Genomic DNA, 20,382 nt, shown 5'->3' with positions numbered 1-20,382 from the left:
AGAAAGAAAGAAAGAAAGAAAGAAAGAAAGAAAGAAAGAAAGAAAGAAAGAAAGAAAGAAAGAAAGAAAGAAAGAAAGAAAGAAAGAAAGAGAAGAAATTGAATACCCCTACAGGAGAGAGAAAATCTAAACAAATTCAGACATTCATAGGGTTTCCTTGAATGGAGACACGATTATTGACAAGCGTTCAAGACTGAACCTTGTAACAGGCTATACAATACAGTGATATTTATATAGCATCTTAAAGTTTGCAAAGTTCTTTATACACTTAAGCCTATTTGGACCTCACAACAACCCTGGGAGATAGGTGCTGTTATTATCCCCATTTTACCAGAAACCAAGACAAAGAGAGGTTAGTGATGTGCACAGGGTCACACAGCGAGTAAATGTCTGAGGCAGGATCCGAACGCAGGTCTTCTGACTCTAAGCCCTCTACCCCATCATCTCTACATTAATGACATAGTCTTGCTTTTGTTTTCTTTCCTTGAATTTCCTCAGTATTCCTTGCATCAAATCAACTCATGATTCCAGTTTTCTCTTTGACCTTCATCACGAAGTCATTCGACAGATGAGGGGAAAGAACGGAGTTAAGGAATCTCACTTCTGATGCTTACCACCTGTGTGACTATGGACCAGTCAGTCGATTAACCTTCCTTGGCCTCAGTTTCTTTATCTATAAAATGGGAGGATTGGATTAAGTGGCCTCTGAAGGCCCCTCCAGCTTTAGATGTGTGATTCTGGAATCCTAATTATAGCTATACCAGAGATGTCCCTCACTTTAAAAGAATAATCATAATAATAAAATAAGATATTTGCTCAAGGATGTGATTCTCCTAATACTTTATCTTCCCTGTCCAGGCAGTCAACATCTGTATCATATATTGATCAGAAGTTACTGAGCACCCAGCTAATGCCCTGCAATATGTCAGGTGCTATAGGAGATGGAAAATCAGCATTACTTTCCTTCCAGGATCTGAGGTACAGGTGGAAAGGTCTGGAAGTCATAAGGTTAAGACGTGAGTTCTAGCTCTAGTCCTTGTTAGTTTTGTGACCTGGAAAAATTATTTAATCTCTTTGGAGCTTGATTTCCTTCATTTGTAAAATAGGGCTAATCATAATAGTTATGCAGTACTGTAAGGTTTACAAAGAGCTTCTTTTTTTTTTTTTTGTCAGGGTTAAGTGACTTACCCAGGGTCACACAACTAGTAAGTGTCGAATGTCTGAGACTGGATTTGAACTCAGGTCCCCCTGACTCCAGGGCTGGAACTCTATTCACTGAGCCACCTAGTTGCCCTAACAAAGTACTTTTTTACAAACATTTCCTCACTTTATCCACACAACCCTAGGAGGGAATTGATATTATTATTCTCATTTTACAGATGAGGAAACTGAGGCAGAGGTTAAGTGGCTTGGCCACGGTCACATAGCTAGCAAGTATATGAGGTCAGATTTGAACTTCCTGATTCCATATCCAGTTCTTTATTCATTGTACTATTTAGCAGCCTCATAGTAACACATATACTACTGATCCTCACAAAGTTGTGAAGAAAGCAGTCTGTAAATTTGAATCACTAGAAGTAGGAGTTCAAATCCTGCCTCAGACATTTACTAGCTTCGTGACTGTGAGCAACTCATTTAAACACCATCTGCCTCAGTTTCCTCAGTTGTAAAATGGGGATAATAATAGCACCTATCCCCCAAGGTTGTTGTGAGCATGAAATGACATAATATGTGTAAAGTATTTTGCAGACCTTAAAATGCTATATAAATTTTAGCTGTTATTATTATACAACTGGAAAGAAGAGATACTAATCCAAAACAATACTTGTGGAAAAAACAACCAAGAGGAGAGATCATTGTGGTGGAAATAAAGTCATCAGGGCAGACTTCATGGAGGAGGTAGTATTTTATTTGGGGGTTTTTTTGGGAGGCAAACAGGCCTAAATGACTTGCCCAGGGTCACACAGCTAGTAAGTGCATAAGGTAGGATTTGAACTCAGGTCCTCCTCATTCCAGGACCTGTGTTCTCTCCACTGTACCACCTAGCTGCTCCAGTGAGGTGGCATTTTATTTGGGCCTTGAAAAAAGGTATAGGACTTAGGCAGGAAGGAAAATGAAAGTATTCTCGGAAAGAGGAATGCATTGGTCAAAGGTACCAAGGCAGAAACAAACAATAGGAATTTACAGGGGGCAGGAAGCAGAGAGGTTTTGGGGGAACAGCAAGCTAATGTTGGGGTCTCATGTTGGAAGGCTTCGAATGCCAGGCCACAGCCCATAAACTTTATGCAGTAAGTCACAGGGAGACATTGCAGTTTATGAGGGTAGAAGTAATGATGTTCTTGGAGGCTGAGTTGGAAAGAAGGAAGGAGAAAAGTGGAAAATGGTCAGTTAGAAAGCTCTTGCATTATCTAAGCATAAGGTGACATTCTTGAAACCCAGTTTGGTTTGTTTTTCATCTGTTTTTTCTATTTATTTGATTGAGGAATGCCATTTAAGGGAATGTTTATTTTGTTTTCAGAATGAATTCCTATCAGCCCAAATCACTGTCACCATCCACAGCCTCCCAGCCCTCTCCAGGACCACAGACAGGCCCTCGTCACCATCCAACAAAATCATATGCCTATTTTCGGCTCCACCAGTTTGACGATAATTGACTCATGCTGGCCTTGTACAGGAACGGTGCTCTGGTGAAAGCCAAAGGCTTCTCATTCCTCCCACAGAGGGTGGAGGTTCATTAGCAGCCTGAGGCCGATCAAAGCTGTGCCCTCTCACCAACCTAGAAATAGCAGAAATCCAGAAATGTTCACACAGACACAAACAGAAGGACTCAGCGGTATTTTCTCCCCTTACTTACTTGCCCAAAGCAGGAGAAAATGGAATGCCCCAGGCAGAAGGGATTGCAAAACAGAGAAATTTGCACAACTGAACTGTGCTCTAAAATCTCTGCCCAGCTCTAAGATATGATCAATGACAGTTATTGGCAGCTGTCCACATGTGAGGCAGTTAGGGCTGGAGTCAGGACAACTTGAGTTCAAATCCAGCCTCAGGCACTTGCTAACTGTGTGATCCTGGACAAGTCATTTAAACTCTGTCTGCCTCAGTTTCTTCAGCTGTAGAATAGGGATAATAACTTCCACAGAATGTTGTGAGGATCAAATGAAATAATATTTGTAAAGTACTTAACACAGTACCTGGCAAGTAGTAGGCACTTAATAATTTTTTCCTTTTCTTCCTTTCTTCCCTTCCTTCCTTCCTTCCCCCCCTTCTTTCTTTCCTTCCTTTTTGCCTCCTTTTTTCTGCCTCCCTTCCTTCCTCTGCACCTTCCCTTCTCCTTTCCCCCTCCTTTCTTTCCTCTATCCCTCCATTCCTTTTTTCCTTCCCTCCATTCCTCCCTTCCTTCCTCCCTCCATTTCTTACTTCCCTTTTCCTTCTTTCTTTCCTCCCCTCTTTCCTTCCTTTTTTATTTCTCCCTCCCCTTCTTTTCCTTCTTTCCTCCCTCCTGTCCTTCCTCCCTCCATTCCTTCTTTCCTGCTCTTCCTTCCTTCTTTGTTCCTTCCTTCCTTCCCATCTCTCCCTTCCTTTCCTTCCACATGCACCAAGAAACATGAAACTGAGAAATTAAACTACAGCTCATGGAAGCCAATTAGCCATAGAAATCAAATGAACTGATTCAAAAATTAATAAAAAGAAATTTTTCTCTGATCACAAAAAAAGAAAACTAAAATGACCCAGGTGCAGCATCCAAATTTGCTAGTGATTTACAGAGGACAGAGCAGGGTGAATTTAGGGTAAGAAATGTTTTGCTTGGAAGACTGCATTGAAATATTTCGAACATAAAGTCTTTTCACTGCTGAGTCACTCTTGGCTAGTGTCTAGGCATTTTCTTTCTGCTTGGCTTTTCACTTGCAATAAAACCTCATGAGCTCAGACGGATTAGAGGGCAATCAGTCATAATTAGTGAAAAGTGTGTATTTTAAGACATTTTTAAAATGACCTTTTCTGGCTTCCAAGTATCTTTAATTAAGCAAACCAAACTTTGATGGAAAGAATAGAGGATTCAGCCCAAGAAGGCCTGGATTTAAACCCCAGTATTGCTGGAATTTACTACCTGTGTGACCTTGAAGAAGTCTACTCCACACCTGTAAAATGAGTGGATTGAAGGAGACAATGCCAAAGGTAGCTTTCAGTTCTAAACTGATGATTCTGTGCAGGGTAATTTTCCACCTTGCTGAGCCTCATTTCGTTAACTGCCACTCATTAAGGGCTGGGCACTGTGTGTTTTATTCCTCTCTGTACCTTCACAGCCCTTGACCCAGTGTTGTACATGAATAGGCACCCAGTAATTACTTGCCGAACAAAGTAACGAATGAACAAATTGTACCATTTTCACTGACTGGGATATCAATACTACCATATCTCTTTTCATCCCCCTGTTGAGCAGTAATGGTGACATGGGATTCATAGAGAGAAGATGCTTGCTTAAGCCCCCCATCTTCCTGCATTGGGTTTGCATGGGTAAGAAAACAGAAGTATTTCACAGTAGGCTGCAATATGTTACACAATTTACACTTTGTGGCAGAGTTGTTCTGGATTTCTATAGGTAAGAAACATGAAAACAGCAAACATAGATAGGGGCATACAGACTTTTAATGGGAGTTCATAATTTGTAAAAATAATACTTGAACTAATAATGCTTGAACTAAGTACTAATAATAACCAATAATGGTTGGACTAAATACTAATAATAATAACTAATAATGCTTGAACTGAATACTAATATAACTAATGATGTTTGTATGAAATACTAATAATAACTAAGTGCTTGAACTAATAATATAATAATAACTAATAATACTTAAACTAAATACTGATAATAACTAATAACTAATAATGCTTGAACTAAGATTTTGCTGTACCCTATAGGACTTAATGAATCATGTCCATGAGAATTAAGAATCTCCTCCAAGTTGGGTAATAATTTTGAAACAATGTATTGTTTGGGTAGTAAATTATTTCTTCCATCTTTTAATTCATTTCCCTACTCTGGTTCCTATGGAGTGACAGCTAGTTGAGAAAGAACCCTAGGTTTAGCACCCAAATGACATATTGAGGCAGCACAATGGATAGGGTGCTGGAGTTAAGAAGACCTGAGTTCAAATCTAGCCTCAAATACTAGCTATGTGACCTTGGACAAGTCACTTAACTTCAGTCTGACTCAGTTTTCTCATCTATAAAATGGTGATAATAATAGCATTTACCTCCCAGGACTTTTGTGAGTATAACTGAGATGACATTTGTAAAAGCACTTAGCATCGTTCCTAGCACATAGTAGGCACTACATAAACATTTATTCTCTTTCTTTCCTCAAATGGCAGTGCTTGGCTTTTGAGATTTTTCACACTGAATCTTTAACTCATGTATATGGAAGTCAATTCCATCACCAGGCTTACCCACGGCTCTTTACCCTGTGACTTCTCATTATACCCTGGCAAAGTAAACATGACCTAAGAGATTGGTCATCCTAGATTCAATTGCCATTGCAATCTCCTCTCTGCTAAGTCATTTAGCAATGCAATTCAAACAACACTTGGTGCCTGAGCTCCCTAATATCCAAGAGTTATTATTTCCAACAGCCCAGGAAAAAAAAAAAGTCAGTCAATAAACATTTACCAAGGGCCTTCTATATGCCAGGAACTACACTAAGCACTGGGGATACAAAGGAAGGTAGAATTCTCCCTCTTGGCAAGCCTTTTTCTGCTTATAGCACAGTCGGTAAGACAGCCTACAACTGTGTACAAATAAGCTATAGAAAGGATAAACTGGGGGAAATAAGCAAAGGGAAGCCCCTAGAATTAAGAAGGATCAGAAAAGCCTCCCAGTAGAAGAGGGGATTTCATCTGGGACTTGAAGGAAGCCAGGGAAGTCAGAGAGTAGAGAGATGAAGAGGGAGAGTATTTCAGGCATGGAAGACAGTCAGTGAAAGTGTCAGAGTTGAAAGATGGAGTGTCATGTCTAAGAAACAGCAAGGAGACCATCATTGCTGAATCACAGGTTAAAAGGGGGGGGGGGAGGAGGGGTATAATATGTAAGAAGACTGGAAAGGCCATGGGATGGGGATAGGTGGGTGAGTGGAATAACTAATTATAAAGTGCTTTGAATGCCAAACAGAATTTTATATTTGATCCAGAAGTAATAGAGAACCACTGGAGTTTATCAAGTGGGGTGGTCAGTCCTGTGCTTTAGGAAAATCATTTTGACCGCTGACTGGAGGATGTAAAAGACTGGGGAGGGACTTGTGGAAGGCAGACCAATCAGGAAACTATTGTCATAGTCCAAGTATGAATAAATTAGGGCTAGCACCAAGGTAGGGGCAATGTCGGAGAAAGAACAGAGAATTTGTGAGAAATATGACAAAGATAAAATTGACCAGTCTTGGTAACATCATATGGGGTAGGGAGGATGAGAGAGGCTGAGGATTCTAGGATAATGCCTAAGTTGTGAGCCTTCAGGGCTGGGAGGATGAGCCCTGGTCTGTGATAATTGGGGGAAGTTGGGGGAAAAAATAATGAGCTCAGTTTTGGACATATTGAGTTTAAGATGTCTACAGGACATCCAGTTGCAGATGTCCAACAGGTAGTTGGAGATGCAAGAGTGAAGGGCAGAAGAGGGATTAGGTTAGGATAAGTAGATCTGAGGATAACAGCAAAGAAATGATAATTGTATCATCTGAATGAATGAACAGTAGCTGATTATCTCAAATGAGACAAAATCTAAAATATTTAGCACTATACTTAACATGTAGTAAGTGATCAGCAAATGCTTAGGGACCCCTAGGTGGTATTGTAAATAGAGTGCCACACCTGGAGTTAGGAAGTCCTGAGTTCAAATCCTGCCTCAAACACTTACTAGCTGGGTGACCCTGGGCAAGTCACTTAACCCTGTTTGCCTCAGTCTCCTTATCTATTAAATGAGCTGAAGAATGAAATGGCAAACCTCTCCAGTATCTTTGCCAAGAAAACCCCAGATGGGGGTCAGCTAAAGTTAGACACGACTGAACAGCAATAAATGAGAGGTTTTTGAAGATGGGGGAGACCTGGGCATGTTTGTAAGCAGTGGGAAGCATCCAGTAGACAGAGAGAACCTGGAAGTTGCAACTGGGAGCAAGAGAACGTCTAACTCCCTCATCTCAACCAGTGAGTTGGAGGGAATGAGTGAAAACGAAGCCAGTGGAAAGAGAAGCCAGGGAAGCTGCGTCATCAGGAGGGAACCAGGTCTCAGTGAAAGCCAGAAGATGGAATAGGAAAGGAAAAGATTTAAGATGAAGGCAAGTTTGTTGTCTATGCAGGCAGGCATTCCAGAGAACACAGTGGAAAGGGTAGATATCTTAGGGGTAGGACTTTGAGTGAGGGAGGTAAATGGGGAATTAGAATCACTGAGTTTGTGGAGAGGGTAGAAAGGGAGTTGTGGAGAGGTTGGGGCGAGGAGGGCAGGTGGGGACCTTACTAATCATTAAGGGAAATTTTTTAGATTTTCTTTGTCCATAGAGCTTTGGCCTTAAAAGGAAGTCCTTTCAAAGCCTTGGGTAGTTCAGGCAGGAGTTACTTGGGAAGCAAGTACTTGGGGAAGTGGTACTATCTTTTAACTGGTACTCTTGACTGGTTAACTAAAAAGGACTCCTAGAGCTCATTGTAAAACACTGTCAAAGTGACTGAAGCTTAGGGAAAAGGCTGAAAGGAAGGTATTTCTCCTAATGAGGAAGTTCTTTACTGCACTCACCTGACTCTCAGCTAAGACCTAGGAAACAGGTTTACATTTTTCAAGTTCACATCCATTGCTGGCTGTTACTTATTCTTCAAGATTCATAAGGACAGTCATTCATTTCAAAGCGGAGAGAAGGGCAGGGCATTGACTAGCTAAGTAAAAACACTGTTCTTTACATAGAAAGAAGTGAGTGGTCCAAGTTGGGTGCATAGATTCCACAAATGAGCATAGCAGAGGTGTTACAGAATACTCAGAGGGTGAGTAACCCAGACACGTCAGTCACTCTTACTGTTCCACCATTTCGTGAACCAACTACTTCTTCCCTTGGGGTAGGACCTTCTATGTTAGCCACTTCTTTGTCTCTGCCTTCCATTCTGGAGGAGTGGTTTTTCTTTCAAACCAGACTAGGGTAAAATGGAGGCCTGCCTCACAATTTGAAATAAGATAGATTCAAAACTAGAATTTTGAGATTACCCTAACTCTGGGTCACTTCATGTCTGCAATAAGATGCTGGCTCTCTACCTGGGATTCTGTCCAGATAGTAGAAGGAGGCACTATTTCTAGCTTCTCGGTTCTCCAAAGACACTTTGTTATTCAATCATTTCAGTTGGGGTTTTCTTGGCGAAGCTACTGAAGTGGTTTGCCATTTCCTTTTCTAGTTCATTTTATAGGTGAGGAAACTGAGGCAAATAGGGTTAAGTGACTTGCCTAGGGTCTCAGGCTGATGTGGTTTGGAATTGCTGGGAACCCTGAAATGTCAGAGGACAGGGGGGCATCTGCCTAGAATGAATTCAAGCACTCAAAACCATCTTCCAGTCAGTGGCAGTTTATTGTAAAGGTAATAGGAGTGTAGGCAGTGTTCCTAGTGAATCTGCAACTTAATAGAGGTGAGACTGATGCCTATATACAAAAAGGACAGTAAAAAGATCAGGATGGAATTAAGGAGTGGTAAGTGGCCTGGTAGAACAGTGAAAGGACTAATTAGATGATCTGGTTGGGATTTAGGAGAGGAGGTATATGCAAGTAGTCTGGGGTGGGACAAATGAGACTGTGAAAGGAATGTCAAAACTAATTAGGTGATCAAGGTGAGCCAGGGTGGGCCAGTGCCTGGGGGGGGGGGGAGCTCCAGTGATTTGAGCTGCTGAAATGTATGGGAAAATTCAAGGCCTGGGTTGCTTTCAAAGACATGGTCTTTTCCTTTTAGGGCTCCAGGTTCCAGCACCCCATCAAGGCTAGATTTGAACTCATAAAAAGAAATCTTCTTGACTCCAGGCCCAGCACTGCACCACCTAGCTGCCTCTCTGGAGTCAGGAAGACTTGAGTTCAAATCTAGCTGCAAACATTTGCTAGCTGTATGACCCTGGGCACAGGGCAAATCACTGAACCACTGTTTGCCTCAGTTTCTTCAACTGTAGAAATGGGAGTAATAATAGCACGTACCTCCTAGTTTATTGTGAGGGCCAAATAAAAGATATGTGCAAAGCGCTTAGCACAGTGCTTGCCACCTAGTTCTTAACAAACACTTGTTTCCTTCCTTCCTTGCCTCATCTCATCCCACTCTCTACCTCTAAAAGAATCTCACAAAATGACACATGACAGGATATATGATCACATTCCATACCTATAACCCTCAGCTCTCTACAAAGAAGAGACAGGGGTTTTCCCTTATCATTGTTCTTTTATAATCCACCGGTTTGTCTGCTCCAAAGACAACTTTGGAAAACAAGGTAGACTTAGTTTGGAGAGTTTTAAACTTAGCAAGAAATTATTAAAAACCACAACTTTTTTTATGATTTTCCATGACCAGCAATTCCAATCTATTCCTAATTGCCGGAAGCTTCAGTTTGTCAGTCAGATGATGGGTTATAACAAATGCCCCAACAAACTAATGTTCGCCTATGCCCAACTACCACCGGCTCCTAGAATCTTGATTAGTTCTCCGATTGCTGTAACAATCACCCATCATGATCTGAAAACAAATTAAACGTTCCAAGACGGTGTTTCACTGATGCCATTGCCCTAGGAGGCCTGAGTGGATAGTTGTCTTTGAGATTTATCCATATGCCTGGAAAAAGCAAAATATCTCTTATAGCACAGAATAAAGCCAGGATAATTTGGTTAATTTCTTGTTTGTTCTGACTGACTGACTTTGGACTAAGAAATCCTTTCTGTTTTAAATACTAGTGGAAATCTCTTTATAGCATATGAAGGTTATTTCACTTTCTCCTGCTTTAGTAAGCATGTTCCTTGCCTTAGTAAGCATGTTTTCTGCCTTAGTAAGCATGTTGAGTATCACCAAATACTGTAGTAACTAGATGACTAATGGGTGCTGAGTCACCTTAGAATAATCATTCTGAATTATCAATCCTCACTCTATGGACCAGGAGATGTAACCAGATGCAGAAAATAGATTTAGGTATCTACTGAACTTGAGACATCTTTTCAATGTTGCTGCTTTTGCTTTATGCCTAATATGAATTTTTTGTTGTTGTTGAGTACTCTTTCTCTTCAAAAATCAGTACAGAAAAATATTAAATCAGCATTCTGATGAATTAAGGCTTTGCTGTATTTGACTTATATTCCATTTGCATTTGCCTGCCTGTTTGAAGCGACTAACTTCATATGAACTCTTAGTTTACTCCCAAAGAAGTATTTTACTCACCATACCAATTGGGAGAAAACTATGGGACTTAGTTCCTTGTTAACTTATGGTGTATTATAGAGATCCCTGAAATTGTGTACATCTCTCTAGCAATTATTCAGTAATTTTGTTTAATGAAATACTTTATTAGGCTAAGAGCAATGTAGAAATGTGAAATATTATTTTTATTACCCTAAATCTTATCTCTTACACATCTATTAGCTAGTTTCCCATTCCCACTTAAAGTCATAATGGTTCTTTTTCTATTAGTGGCAGGTTGGAGTACATAAACTAGCAAAGAGGACAACCAGAATCCAGGCCAATCTTGCCAGTAGAAGGAAATATCTTTCTCTCACCCCCATGGGACCTGCAGGGGAAAGGTGAGAATAAATCTAAATCTCAAAAAGACCTTAAAAAAACAATTAGACCCTCCCTCATTTTTGCAGATAAACTGAGATTCAGGGAAGTTGGGTGTCTTTGTGAATGCATGCAGATAAGCTAGGGGAACAAGAAGGGGGAGGGGCAGCTGTTCTGGATTGTCAGGTAGTCTGGGGTACTCTGTGAATGTAAAGTGGGGGGCATCAATGCATAGTCTTCTTGAGCACTTCCTGGCTGGTCATATCCTGCTTTCTATCTCATTTCTTACATCCTGCATCCAGTCTGTTCCATCTGCCTCCAGCACTCCTTTCTGCCTCATCAACCCGTGCTTTAGGAAAATCACTTTGACGGCTGAGTGGCTTACGACTTGTAGCAGATAGACCAACCAGGAACCAAGAGATTAGGGCCTGCACTGGGATGTTGACAATATCTGAGGAAAGAAGGGGGTGCGTGCAAGAGAAATTACAGAGGTAAAATGATACGCCTTGGCAACAATTGGAGATGGGAGGGTGAGAGGGGTCTAGGATGATTATTAGCATTAGTGACTGGGAGGTTGGTGGTGCCCTTGACAGTTACAGGGAAGGTGGGAAGAAGGGAGGGCTTGGGGAGAAAGATAATGAATTAGATTTTGGAAATGTTCATTTTAAGATGTCTATAGGGCATCCAGGTCAAGATGTCTGATAGGCAGTTGGAGAAGGGAGACTGGGGGTCACTAGAGAAGATAGAGACTGGACAAATTTAAGAATCATCTTCAGAGAGATGATAGCTGAATCTAGGGGAGCTAAGATCACCAAGCCAAATAATATAGAGGGAAAAGAGACGAGAGCCCAGGACAGAGTCCTATGCAGAAACTGATGGTTTAGCTGGTATGACCTGGAAAAAGAATCAGAAAATTCTTGTTGTTGCTGTTGTGGATTGTCCTTAGTTCTCTGAAGAGGACCATGGCATCAGGGAAGGTGATGCCATGACATGCAAGTGAATTGGACTGAAGTGAGGGAGGGCTATGCAAAGTCACCAGCCTCACTTTCTCCTCCAGAGCCCATCTGGCCCATCTGGGTCCAGTGGCAAGATATAGATCAGGAGCACTGGATGCAGTGGGAGACCTTGATCTTTTTAAACTAAGATCCTTAGTAGGTCTCAGTCTGAGTGAGGCAAAGCCCATTCAGTGATTAAGACTTAAAAAGAAATGAGGTAGATAATGGCCACTTTAAAAAAAAAAAAAAGAAGGGGAACCAGAAAATAGCAGTGTCACAAAAACCTAAAGAGAAGCATAGTGTAGTCCTGGAGAGAAGAGAACATGAAGGAAAAGAAGGTGATCCCACAGAGTCTGTCTTGAATGCCAAACAAGAGTGTCAAAGACTGCTGAGAGCTCAAGGATGAGGACTGAAAAAAAGCCATTGAATTTGGTAATTAGGAAATAGCAACGTTGGAGAGGGCAATTTCTATTAAATGATGAGGTTAGAAGCCAGACTACAGAGCAAGGGGAAAACGAGGGGCATCTATTGTAGGAGGGAGGGGTATCTATTGTAGGCTAACTTCTTAAGGCATTTAGCCACAAAGCAGGAGAGAAAAAGAGATTTTTTAAAAAGAAAATTTAAAAAAATATATTTTTTTGTAAAGTTTGCAAAAAAGGATTGAGTGAGAGTTTTTTGAGGATGGAACAGACAAGGGCAAGTTTGTTGGCAGTTGGGAAGCATTGAGCAGACAAGGAGAGATTGAAGATAAACAAAGGAGTGGCAAAAACAGAGGTTGCAACCTACCTCCTGCAGAGGGTTAGCGTTGGCAATGAGAAGGGCCACCCCTTTGTGTGAGACAGCAATAAAGGAGGAGATAGCGAAATAAGGTCCCTGGATGATATGAGATGCCGAGGAGGGGACAACAGGCAGCTCTGAGAGAATAGCCTCAACTTTTGGTAAATTGGAAGGCCAGGCTCTCACCTGAGAGGATAGGAAGAAGAGGAACCATAGAAGATTTAAGGAAGGAGGAAAAAGTTTGGAAGAGACACTATGGTAAGTGAGATGGTTAGTTAATTAGGGAGGTATAAAAGCATTGCTTTGCATTGTGAGGGCCCAATTCAGACTGTCATATCCATTTATAGTGGAGCTTGTCAGCATAATTTTTCTTATTTTTTTTTTGGTAGTCTTTTCTTTTTTAAAAAATTTATTTATTCAGTATTTTATTTTCCCCAGTTACATGTAAAAACAATTTTTAACAATTGTTTTTAAACAAACGTTTTTAAAACTAAATTCCAAATTCTCTCCCTTCCTCCCCACCCCCACTCCCATTGAGAAGGCAAGCAATTAAATATAGGTTATACATGTGTAGTTAGGCAAAACATTTCCATAATAGTCATGTTGTGAAGAAAAAAAAAAAAACAGACCAAAAAACTCAGGTTTTTTCTTTTTTTAAAAAAATTTTTTAACATTTTTATTTAAAGTTTTGCATTCCAAATTCTCTCTCTCCCTCCCTCCTCTCCCCTCCCCCATCCCTGAGACGGTAAGGTCAACACAGTTTCATGATTTTCTCCACTTTCATGTGTAGGAACAAAGGCAGTAGATGATGGGAATGAACCAAGATTGAAACTTGGCAGGGGAAGATTGGTGATATGACCAAGAGGGGAAGGACTCAAGAGAGAGGACAATGAATTAATCAAGTGATAATTTAATTAGCTCACCAAGACATGAAGATGGGGAAAGGAGGAAGAGGTAGTTAGCACAGAAGAGATGACCTGAGAGAAAACAGAGGAATCTGAGAGAAAGCCTACACCTCTCCACCTCCGACAGGATTTTGATGTCCTGGGGTAAGGCTCCAGTTGTGGGTCTGTATTACTTTTACCTCTTTTCTTCTGCATGAGTTTTCTGCCCTAGGAACAAGACACATTGAGTATTTCGCAAAAGACCTATATTTACTCCCTTTGCGACCTTGATCCCATCACTTTAACTCCCGTCTGCTTCTTCACTTGCCAAATGAGGAACTTGGACTAAATGACCTGGGTGGTGCCTCCTTTCCTGGAATCTCTAGAGTCTTATGATGCTCTGTATACGTGAATAAAAGGAACTCTGCTGGATAGTCCTCCTTCCTCAGGAATCTGCCTCAACTCTAGCTGAAGAAGCAAGAAACACAATACTGCCCTCTAGGTTGTGAAGTTACCATTTGTTTCCAAGGAGTCAAGAAGAGTGATTTCTCAAGGAGTCAAGAAAGGTAACTGCTTTTTTCAATTCCTGTCTTTTTGCCTGGTGTTGATTCCATTGTTGAGACAAAAGGAAGAATGTAGCTTGAAGAAGTAATCCCCAGTCTTTTGTGGAAAGTAATTTGGCTTTATCCTTATGAGAGAATCTTCAAGCATCAGTCTCTGTTCATGATCTTTGCTTCTTTTCAGCCTAACTAACCATGGATTGCTTTAGAACAATGCGTCAGTCCTGGATTTTCCCCACCACCATCCTCTGTATCTATGGGTTTTTTTCCATGATGAAACCATCAGAACCATTTATTGTACCTTACTTAACTGGACCAGATAAAAATCTAACCCTCAGTGAGGTAAGTCAAATGACAAGTTTATTCAGATCCCAGAGCATGTTTGTGATATTGGGGGAGTGCGAGAGCTGCCTGTTCTACACGGATTGCACTCTCACCTGCTCTCAAGTTGCAAGCAAGAATCATGACCCTTTAACTCAACTTAAACAAACGGGTTGGAGGATTCTGTTATTTGTTATAGGAGAAATTTAGTGACGTAGCTCCTCAACCCCTTCCAAAAAGAACTGCTGTTCACAAGAACCCCCGTATTGTCCCACCTCTAGAACTGTTCCTCAAACCTTCAAAAAGTTTAGAAGGACAATATGCTAGCTTCCCTTGATTCTATTACTCTCCACTCAAAAAACAAAGTCACCTCCCAGCTGAATACTTGTTTAACCTGGGTAACAAAACACTGGAAAGAATGTGCCCCAAGAAAGAAGAAAGAGAACACAATCATTTTCTACCACGTAGAAACACTGTGGCCATCTTTCCACTGTTTTGTAAACAGAAAAAGATAAGGAGAGGCATTCCATTCTCCTTAGGCCTTAACAGCAACATTTTTAGAAGGAAGAAAGAGAAGCTTAGAGTCTTCTCAGGCCCCTCCAGCCTCTCCCGAGTCACTGATGGCATCTGAATTCCTGCTTCATTTTGAGTTTGTGGCAAATTCCAAAAGAGAAATGCACAGTTATCTGCCCTGCCCATCTTAGGATGGTGGGTCTAGAACTGGAAGATGCCTTAGAGGTCACCTAGTCCAGCCCTCCTCCGCCTGTGTTACAGGTGAGGAAATGGAAAGCACAGAGAGATGATGTGACTTATCCAAGGTCATGAAAGCTGAGCCAGGATTCCAACTCTGAAGTCTTAGGACTTCAGCTTTAGCTGCAGCAGGCTCTAAAATGATGATGATGATGATGACAATAGCTAGTGCCTACTATGTGCCAGGCACTGTGCTAGGTGCTTTGCAAATATCTCATTTGATCCTCACAACTCCAAAAAGCACTATTATTATCCCCCTTTTATATATGAGGAAACTGAGGTGAACAGAGGCTAAGTGATTTGCCCAGGATCATACAGCTAGGTTTCTGAGGCATTTGAATCGAGGTCTTCCTGAGGCCAGTGCTCTATCCATGGCACCACTTAGCCACCTCTGGTATATTAGCCAATTAGAAAGAACTATTTGTTATTAGATATTTCAGGTGCTCAGAGGGTTGTCTTTGTTTTATTGGTTTTTAAGGGGTTCTTGGGACTACTAAGTTGTTGTTGCCCTTTTTCCTCAAAGAGGACCATGATATCAGGGAGGTGATGCCATGAAATGCTAGTGAATGGGATTTTTAAGTGAGGGAGGGCTGTGCAAAGTCACCACCCTTACTTTTTGAAGCCATCTGGGTCCAGTGGCCAGATAGAGATCAGGACAACTAGAGATGGCCCAGGATGCCATGGGGGACCTTAACCTTTTCAAGTTAAGGTCTTTTACAGGTCTCAGTTTGACCGAGGCAATATGCATTCAGTGATTAAGGTGTAATAAGAAATGAGGCAGAGAATGGCCTCTTTACCTAGTGAAAAAAAGAGATTCATCTGAGAGGGGACAACACTCAGGGTTTCTGGCCAAAACAGAAACAATTACTGCTTACATTCACTGTGAGCCAATCAGGGCCCAAACAATGACCAATTAGGGCTTAACCTGGAACCTATGTTGGCCAATCAATGAGAGCCAGAGTGATTTGGGGTTAAGGCTGGTCTTTAAGAAAGATGAAAATTTACATTCCCTTTGGTCAGAGCACCAGCACCTAAGGGTGTGATACCATATGTGGACAGAGGGAAGGGAAAGAAAGAGAAAAAGAAAGAAAGCTATATTGCCCAACTGTCCAGTTCCTGTTTGGTCCCTGGTGGGCAGCTCCTTTTCTACTCACAGAGGTTGTTGTTTGTCCTGATTCTTGGAAGAGGACCATGACATCAGGGTGGTGATGCCGTGAAATGCAAGTGAACTGGAACTAAGTGAGGCAGGGCTGTACAAAGTCACCAGCCTCACTTTCTCCTCCAGAGCCATCTGGGTCCAGTGGCTAGAGAGGCAAACAGATTCGCCACAGGTTTCAGCATAGCTAGGACATGAAATATATGAACAGTAGTACTACAATGTTGGTGGAAAGAACAAAATACTCAGAACTGAATGCTGCGAAGGCAATTATTAATTAATTCAATAATTTAACTAATTAAAGGTATTATAATAGAATGAAGCATGGCCCTAAAGATAGAGATGAAAAAAGTATATTCCTTCTGCCCCTACCCCAGCCTCTTTGCCAAAATGAGGGACTATGGGTATGGAAAACTAGAGGTGACTTCTGGACTGTTTGCCATTTTTATTCTTCCTGGGGGAAGAGGGAAACCCTTGGGAAATTAGGTGAGAGGTAGTGATAGGGACTGGACCTGATTTCACTTTCTCACTCCTAAGTGAGAACTCCCTCTTCTCATAATGGCTCAATTTTCTTTATAACTGAGAGACTTAAGGTGTTGCCTAGAGCACTGAGAGGTTAAGTATTTGCCCAGAATCAGACTCAATAAATTGTCTGCACTTCAACCCAGGTGCTTCTGGATCCCTAACTAGCTATTTGCTATGCCCGGCTGATTTTCTAAGTAAGCCAGGGCGTCTCAGTCTTTCATCTCAGGAATTCCTTTAGCTGATGGACCCCATCTGTGGATAATATTTGTAAATGTATAAAATAAAATACACAGAATTGCAAAGGATATCAATTATATAGAAATACCTATCTATATAGCAATCTATCTATAGCTGCATTTTAAAACTTACCCTAGGTTAAGAACACCATGTGTCAGTAATATAAAAAGCAAAAGATAACAATGAAAATTTATTTTAAAAAAAGAAAAGATGGGTACAATGTACCCATCTCCATATACATATCTCTCCATATATATGCATATATGTACACATATCCAGGTATATGTTTATTTGTGCATGCATATATTGTGTGTGTGTGTATATATATACATATATATATATATATATATATATATATATATATATGTACATGTGTGTATGTCTGGATAGATAAGATAGCTATGCAGTCCCTGATGATTAGGGCAAATTAATTTCTGCCAAGGTTTCCTATAGGAATCCACATTTTTATTAGAAATAGCATCTTGTTCTTAGAGTAGTACAGTATAAGCCAAGGCTGTGTCACCACAGGGCAGGTGTCTGGGTGCAGCTTTTACCTAGTGGATTCCTCTGCTCCCAAACAAATTCTGATTGCTATTTGCCCATATAAGCAAGATAACTCGACAACAATCCAACAAGCATTTATCAAATACCTACTGTATACAGGGCATAGTGGTGTAAAAACAAAAACAATACAGTCTATATCTTCAAGGAGCTTACATGGGGGATATGAGGGAAGGAGCTAATAAGCATATGTTTGAGATATGGGGGAGAAAGACCCAGAAAAGTCAAGGAAGGCTTGATTTGAAACAAGGTAAGCCTTAATAGAAGTCCTAGCCAATCAAGGAGGCAGAAGTGAGGAAGAAGAAGGCATGGGTAGTTGTCTGTGCAGAGCTACAGAGGAGGCAGAGAGATGGAAGATGTGGGGGAACAGCAAACCAGGAAAAAAGGCTTCCCAGACCAAGAGTTCTCCTTTGATAATATATATATAATATATATGTAATATATATATATATAATATATAAGAATATACCATGTAAATGGTTACCATGGAGGTCTGTCAACTTTCCAAATCTGGCTCTTAAAAAAATCTGTTTTCTGTTCCTCTTCTTACTGATGGGAGGAATTCAAAAGATCAAATCGTATCAGAAATTTTATACTGGGCCGAGCTATACATTCTAGGCTTCATTGATTTCATTAACTTCAAATGAGACAATATTTGTAAAGGGCTTAGCACAGTGCCTGGCACATAGCTGACAGCTATAAAAATGCTGGTTCAGTCATTTCAGTCATATCCAGCTCTTGACCCCATTTGGAGTTTTCTTGGCAAAGATACAAAGATGTGTATGTATGTACATTTATGTATATGTATCTGTCTATGTCTATGTCTATGTCTGGATAGATAAAAAACGTTAGCTAGCTATTATTAATTCACTGTTTTTCACGTGCTTGAGAAGCTTTGAGTTGTCTCACTGTCATGTTATGCATTTTTTTGTGACCCCACAGGTCTCCAATCAAATCTTTCCAGTTTGGACTTACTCTTATCTGGCGCTGCTATTCCCTGTGTTTGTGCTGACTGATTACCTCCGGTATAAGCCTATGATCATCTTACAAGGAGTTAGCTTTTTGATTACCTGGTTGATGCTCTTATTTTCCCAAGGATTATTAGCTATGCAGATCTTGGAATTTTTCTACGGGTTGGTCACAGCCACGGAGGTGGCCTATTACTCTTATATTTACAGTGTGGTCAGTGCAGAACACTATCAGAAAGTAACAAGTTACTGTAGAAGCGTCACGCTGGTGGGATATACTGTCGCTTCGGTGCTGTCCCAGCTCTTAGTCTCCCTGGCACATGTTTCTTATTTTTATCTCAATGTTATAACTATGGTTTCTCTCTCCGTGGCATTCATTTTCACATTTTTTCTGCCAATGCCCCAGAAAAGCATGTTCTTCCATAAAAAGGTGGGAGCAGAAACTCAAGGATCAGCACACAAAGATGCAGTAGCGCTAGAGATGCCTGGTAAGGAAGGCTCACCAGTCAGCCAAGAAGAGTGCGACACTTCAGAATCATCTGCCACGTCAGAAAGACAGCAAAAAAGTCTATCAGCTGACCCTCAACAAAGCAGCCTGGTGCTGAGAGTGTTTCTCCAGTGGTGCCAAGACTTGAAGGAGTGCTACTCCTCCAACCGGCTTTTATTCTGGTCCATCTGGTGGGCCTCTGCCACGGCTGGCTTTAACCAAGTGTTAAACTACGTCCAGCTTCTGTGGGATCACAAGGCACCATCTCAAAGCTCTCAGGTGTATAATGGAGCAGTAGAAGCTGTCGCAACATTTGGAGGTGGGTAGACACAGCTGGAGCTTCCTTTTTCAGCACTCTCAATCAGTCAATTAACAGGCAGTGCCACAATCATTGGGGACACAAAGGAAGCTAAGTGGACCAGTGGATAGAGTAGATAGAGTGGATAGAGGCAGTGTCTGCCTCAGTTTCCTGAACTGCAAAATGGGGACAATAATGGCATCTACCTCTCAGGGTTGTTGTGAGGATCAAATGAGATAACATTTGTAAAGTGCTGACACAATGCCTGGTACCTAGTAGGCACCATGTAAATGTTAGCTATAAATAGCTACATAAAGACAAATGAAATGGCTCCTTTATACAAGGTACAAAAGTACAAGGTACTTTTTTTTTTCTGGTGCCACGTCCACTAAGTACCTCAAGCTACTACTGTCTGAGTCAACCAAGGAAAGAGGGAAGGAAGGGACAGAGAGAGATAGGTACTATTATCCCCATATTTACAATTCAAGAAATTGAGGCAGATAGCATTCTACCTGGACCACCTAGCTACATAAGTAAGAAAATTGGTAGTTTCCTCATCCAGGAGTTCCCTATACCCGTGAAATCATTTGTACATAGTTGTATGCATGTTGGCTCCTTCATTATTTCTGTGAACTTCTCAGAGCAGGGATTGGGTTTTTAATTTTTTTAATTTTTGCTTTTCTTTGGTTCCCTAGAAGGTTAGCACAGTGCCTGGCACATGGGAGGCACTTTAACTAAACAATAGAGATGTTTACTTTCCTAATTGAAAAATCAAAGGAGACTTTGAAGATATTTTCTAGGAAGTCACATGGTTCCACACCCATACCTTTATTGACATTTTCAGGAAATCCATTGTCAAGCTCATTCTCATCTTAGAGAGTCTGGTTTGAGCCTTAGAAGTTGAGGACTATTCTTTTGGGTTGCTTCACTTGGGCCCATTTCCTTCCCTTTTGATTTTCTGTACTGTTTCTGGACAGAAGCTACATCCATTTTCCTTTCCAGACATTATTACCTAGCCTGTGTTTAAATAGGATCAAAATTTCACAAAGTCATAAAAGCCTGTCTTTAAAGGTCCCTCATTTCTAAACATAGATGTTGTCATCT

General features: G+C 41.0%; 1 protein-coding gene across 8 annotated transcripts in view; it reads left to right on the top strand.

Moving 5' to 3' along the window:
• Nucleotides 1–20,382, top strand: part of SLC19A3 (solute carrier family 19 member 3) — a 58,009-nt gene that overhangs the window by 25,256 nt on the left and 12,371 nt on the right. For 3 of the 8 annotated variants that reach the window (XM_027876013.1, XM_027876008.1, XM_027876009.1), the window contains 5 exons: nucleotides 10,673–10,782; nucleotides 11,062–11,250; nucleotides 13,322–13,981; nucleotides 14,160–14,317; nucleotides 18,468–19,299. In XM_027876013.1, the coding sequence (XP_027731814.1) occupies nucleotides 14,171–14,317; nucleotides 18,468–19,299 (979 nt within the window). In that variant the 5' untranslated portion in view covers nucleotides 10,673–10,782; nucleotides 11,062–11,250; nucleotides 13,322–13,981; nucleotides 14,160–14,170. The remainder of the gene's footprint in view (nucleotides 1–10,672; nucleotides 10,783–11,061; nucleotides 11,251–13,321; nucleotides 13,982–14,159; nucleotides 14,318–18,467; nucleotides 19,300–20,382) is intronic. The other 5 variants (XM_027876014.1, XM_027876016.1, XM_027876011.1 and 2 more) reach the window with 5 other exon arrangements.

This window comes from Vombatus ursinus, unplaced genomic scaffold (genome assembly GCF_900497805.2).
Source record: "Vombatus ursinus unplaced genomic scaffold, bare-nosed wombat genome assembly UNPS02014810.1, whole genome shotgun sequence".
Classification (NCBI taxonomy): domain Eukaryota; kingdom Metazoa; phylum Chordata; class Mammalia; order Diprotodontia; family Vombatidae; genus Vombatus; species Vombatus ursinus.
This window is presented reverse-complemented; position numbering and strand designations above follow the sequence as displayed.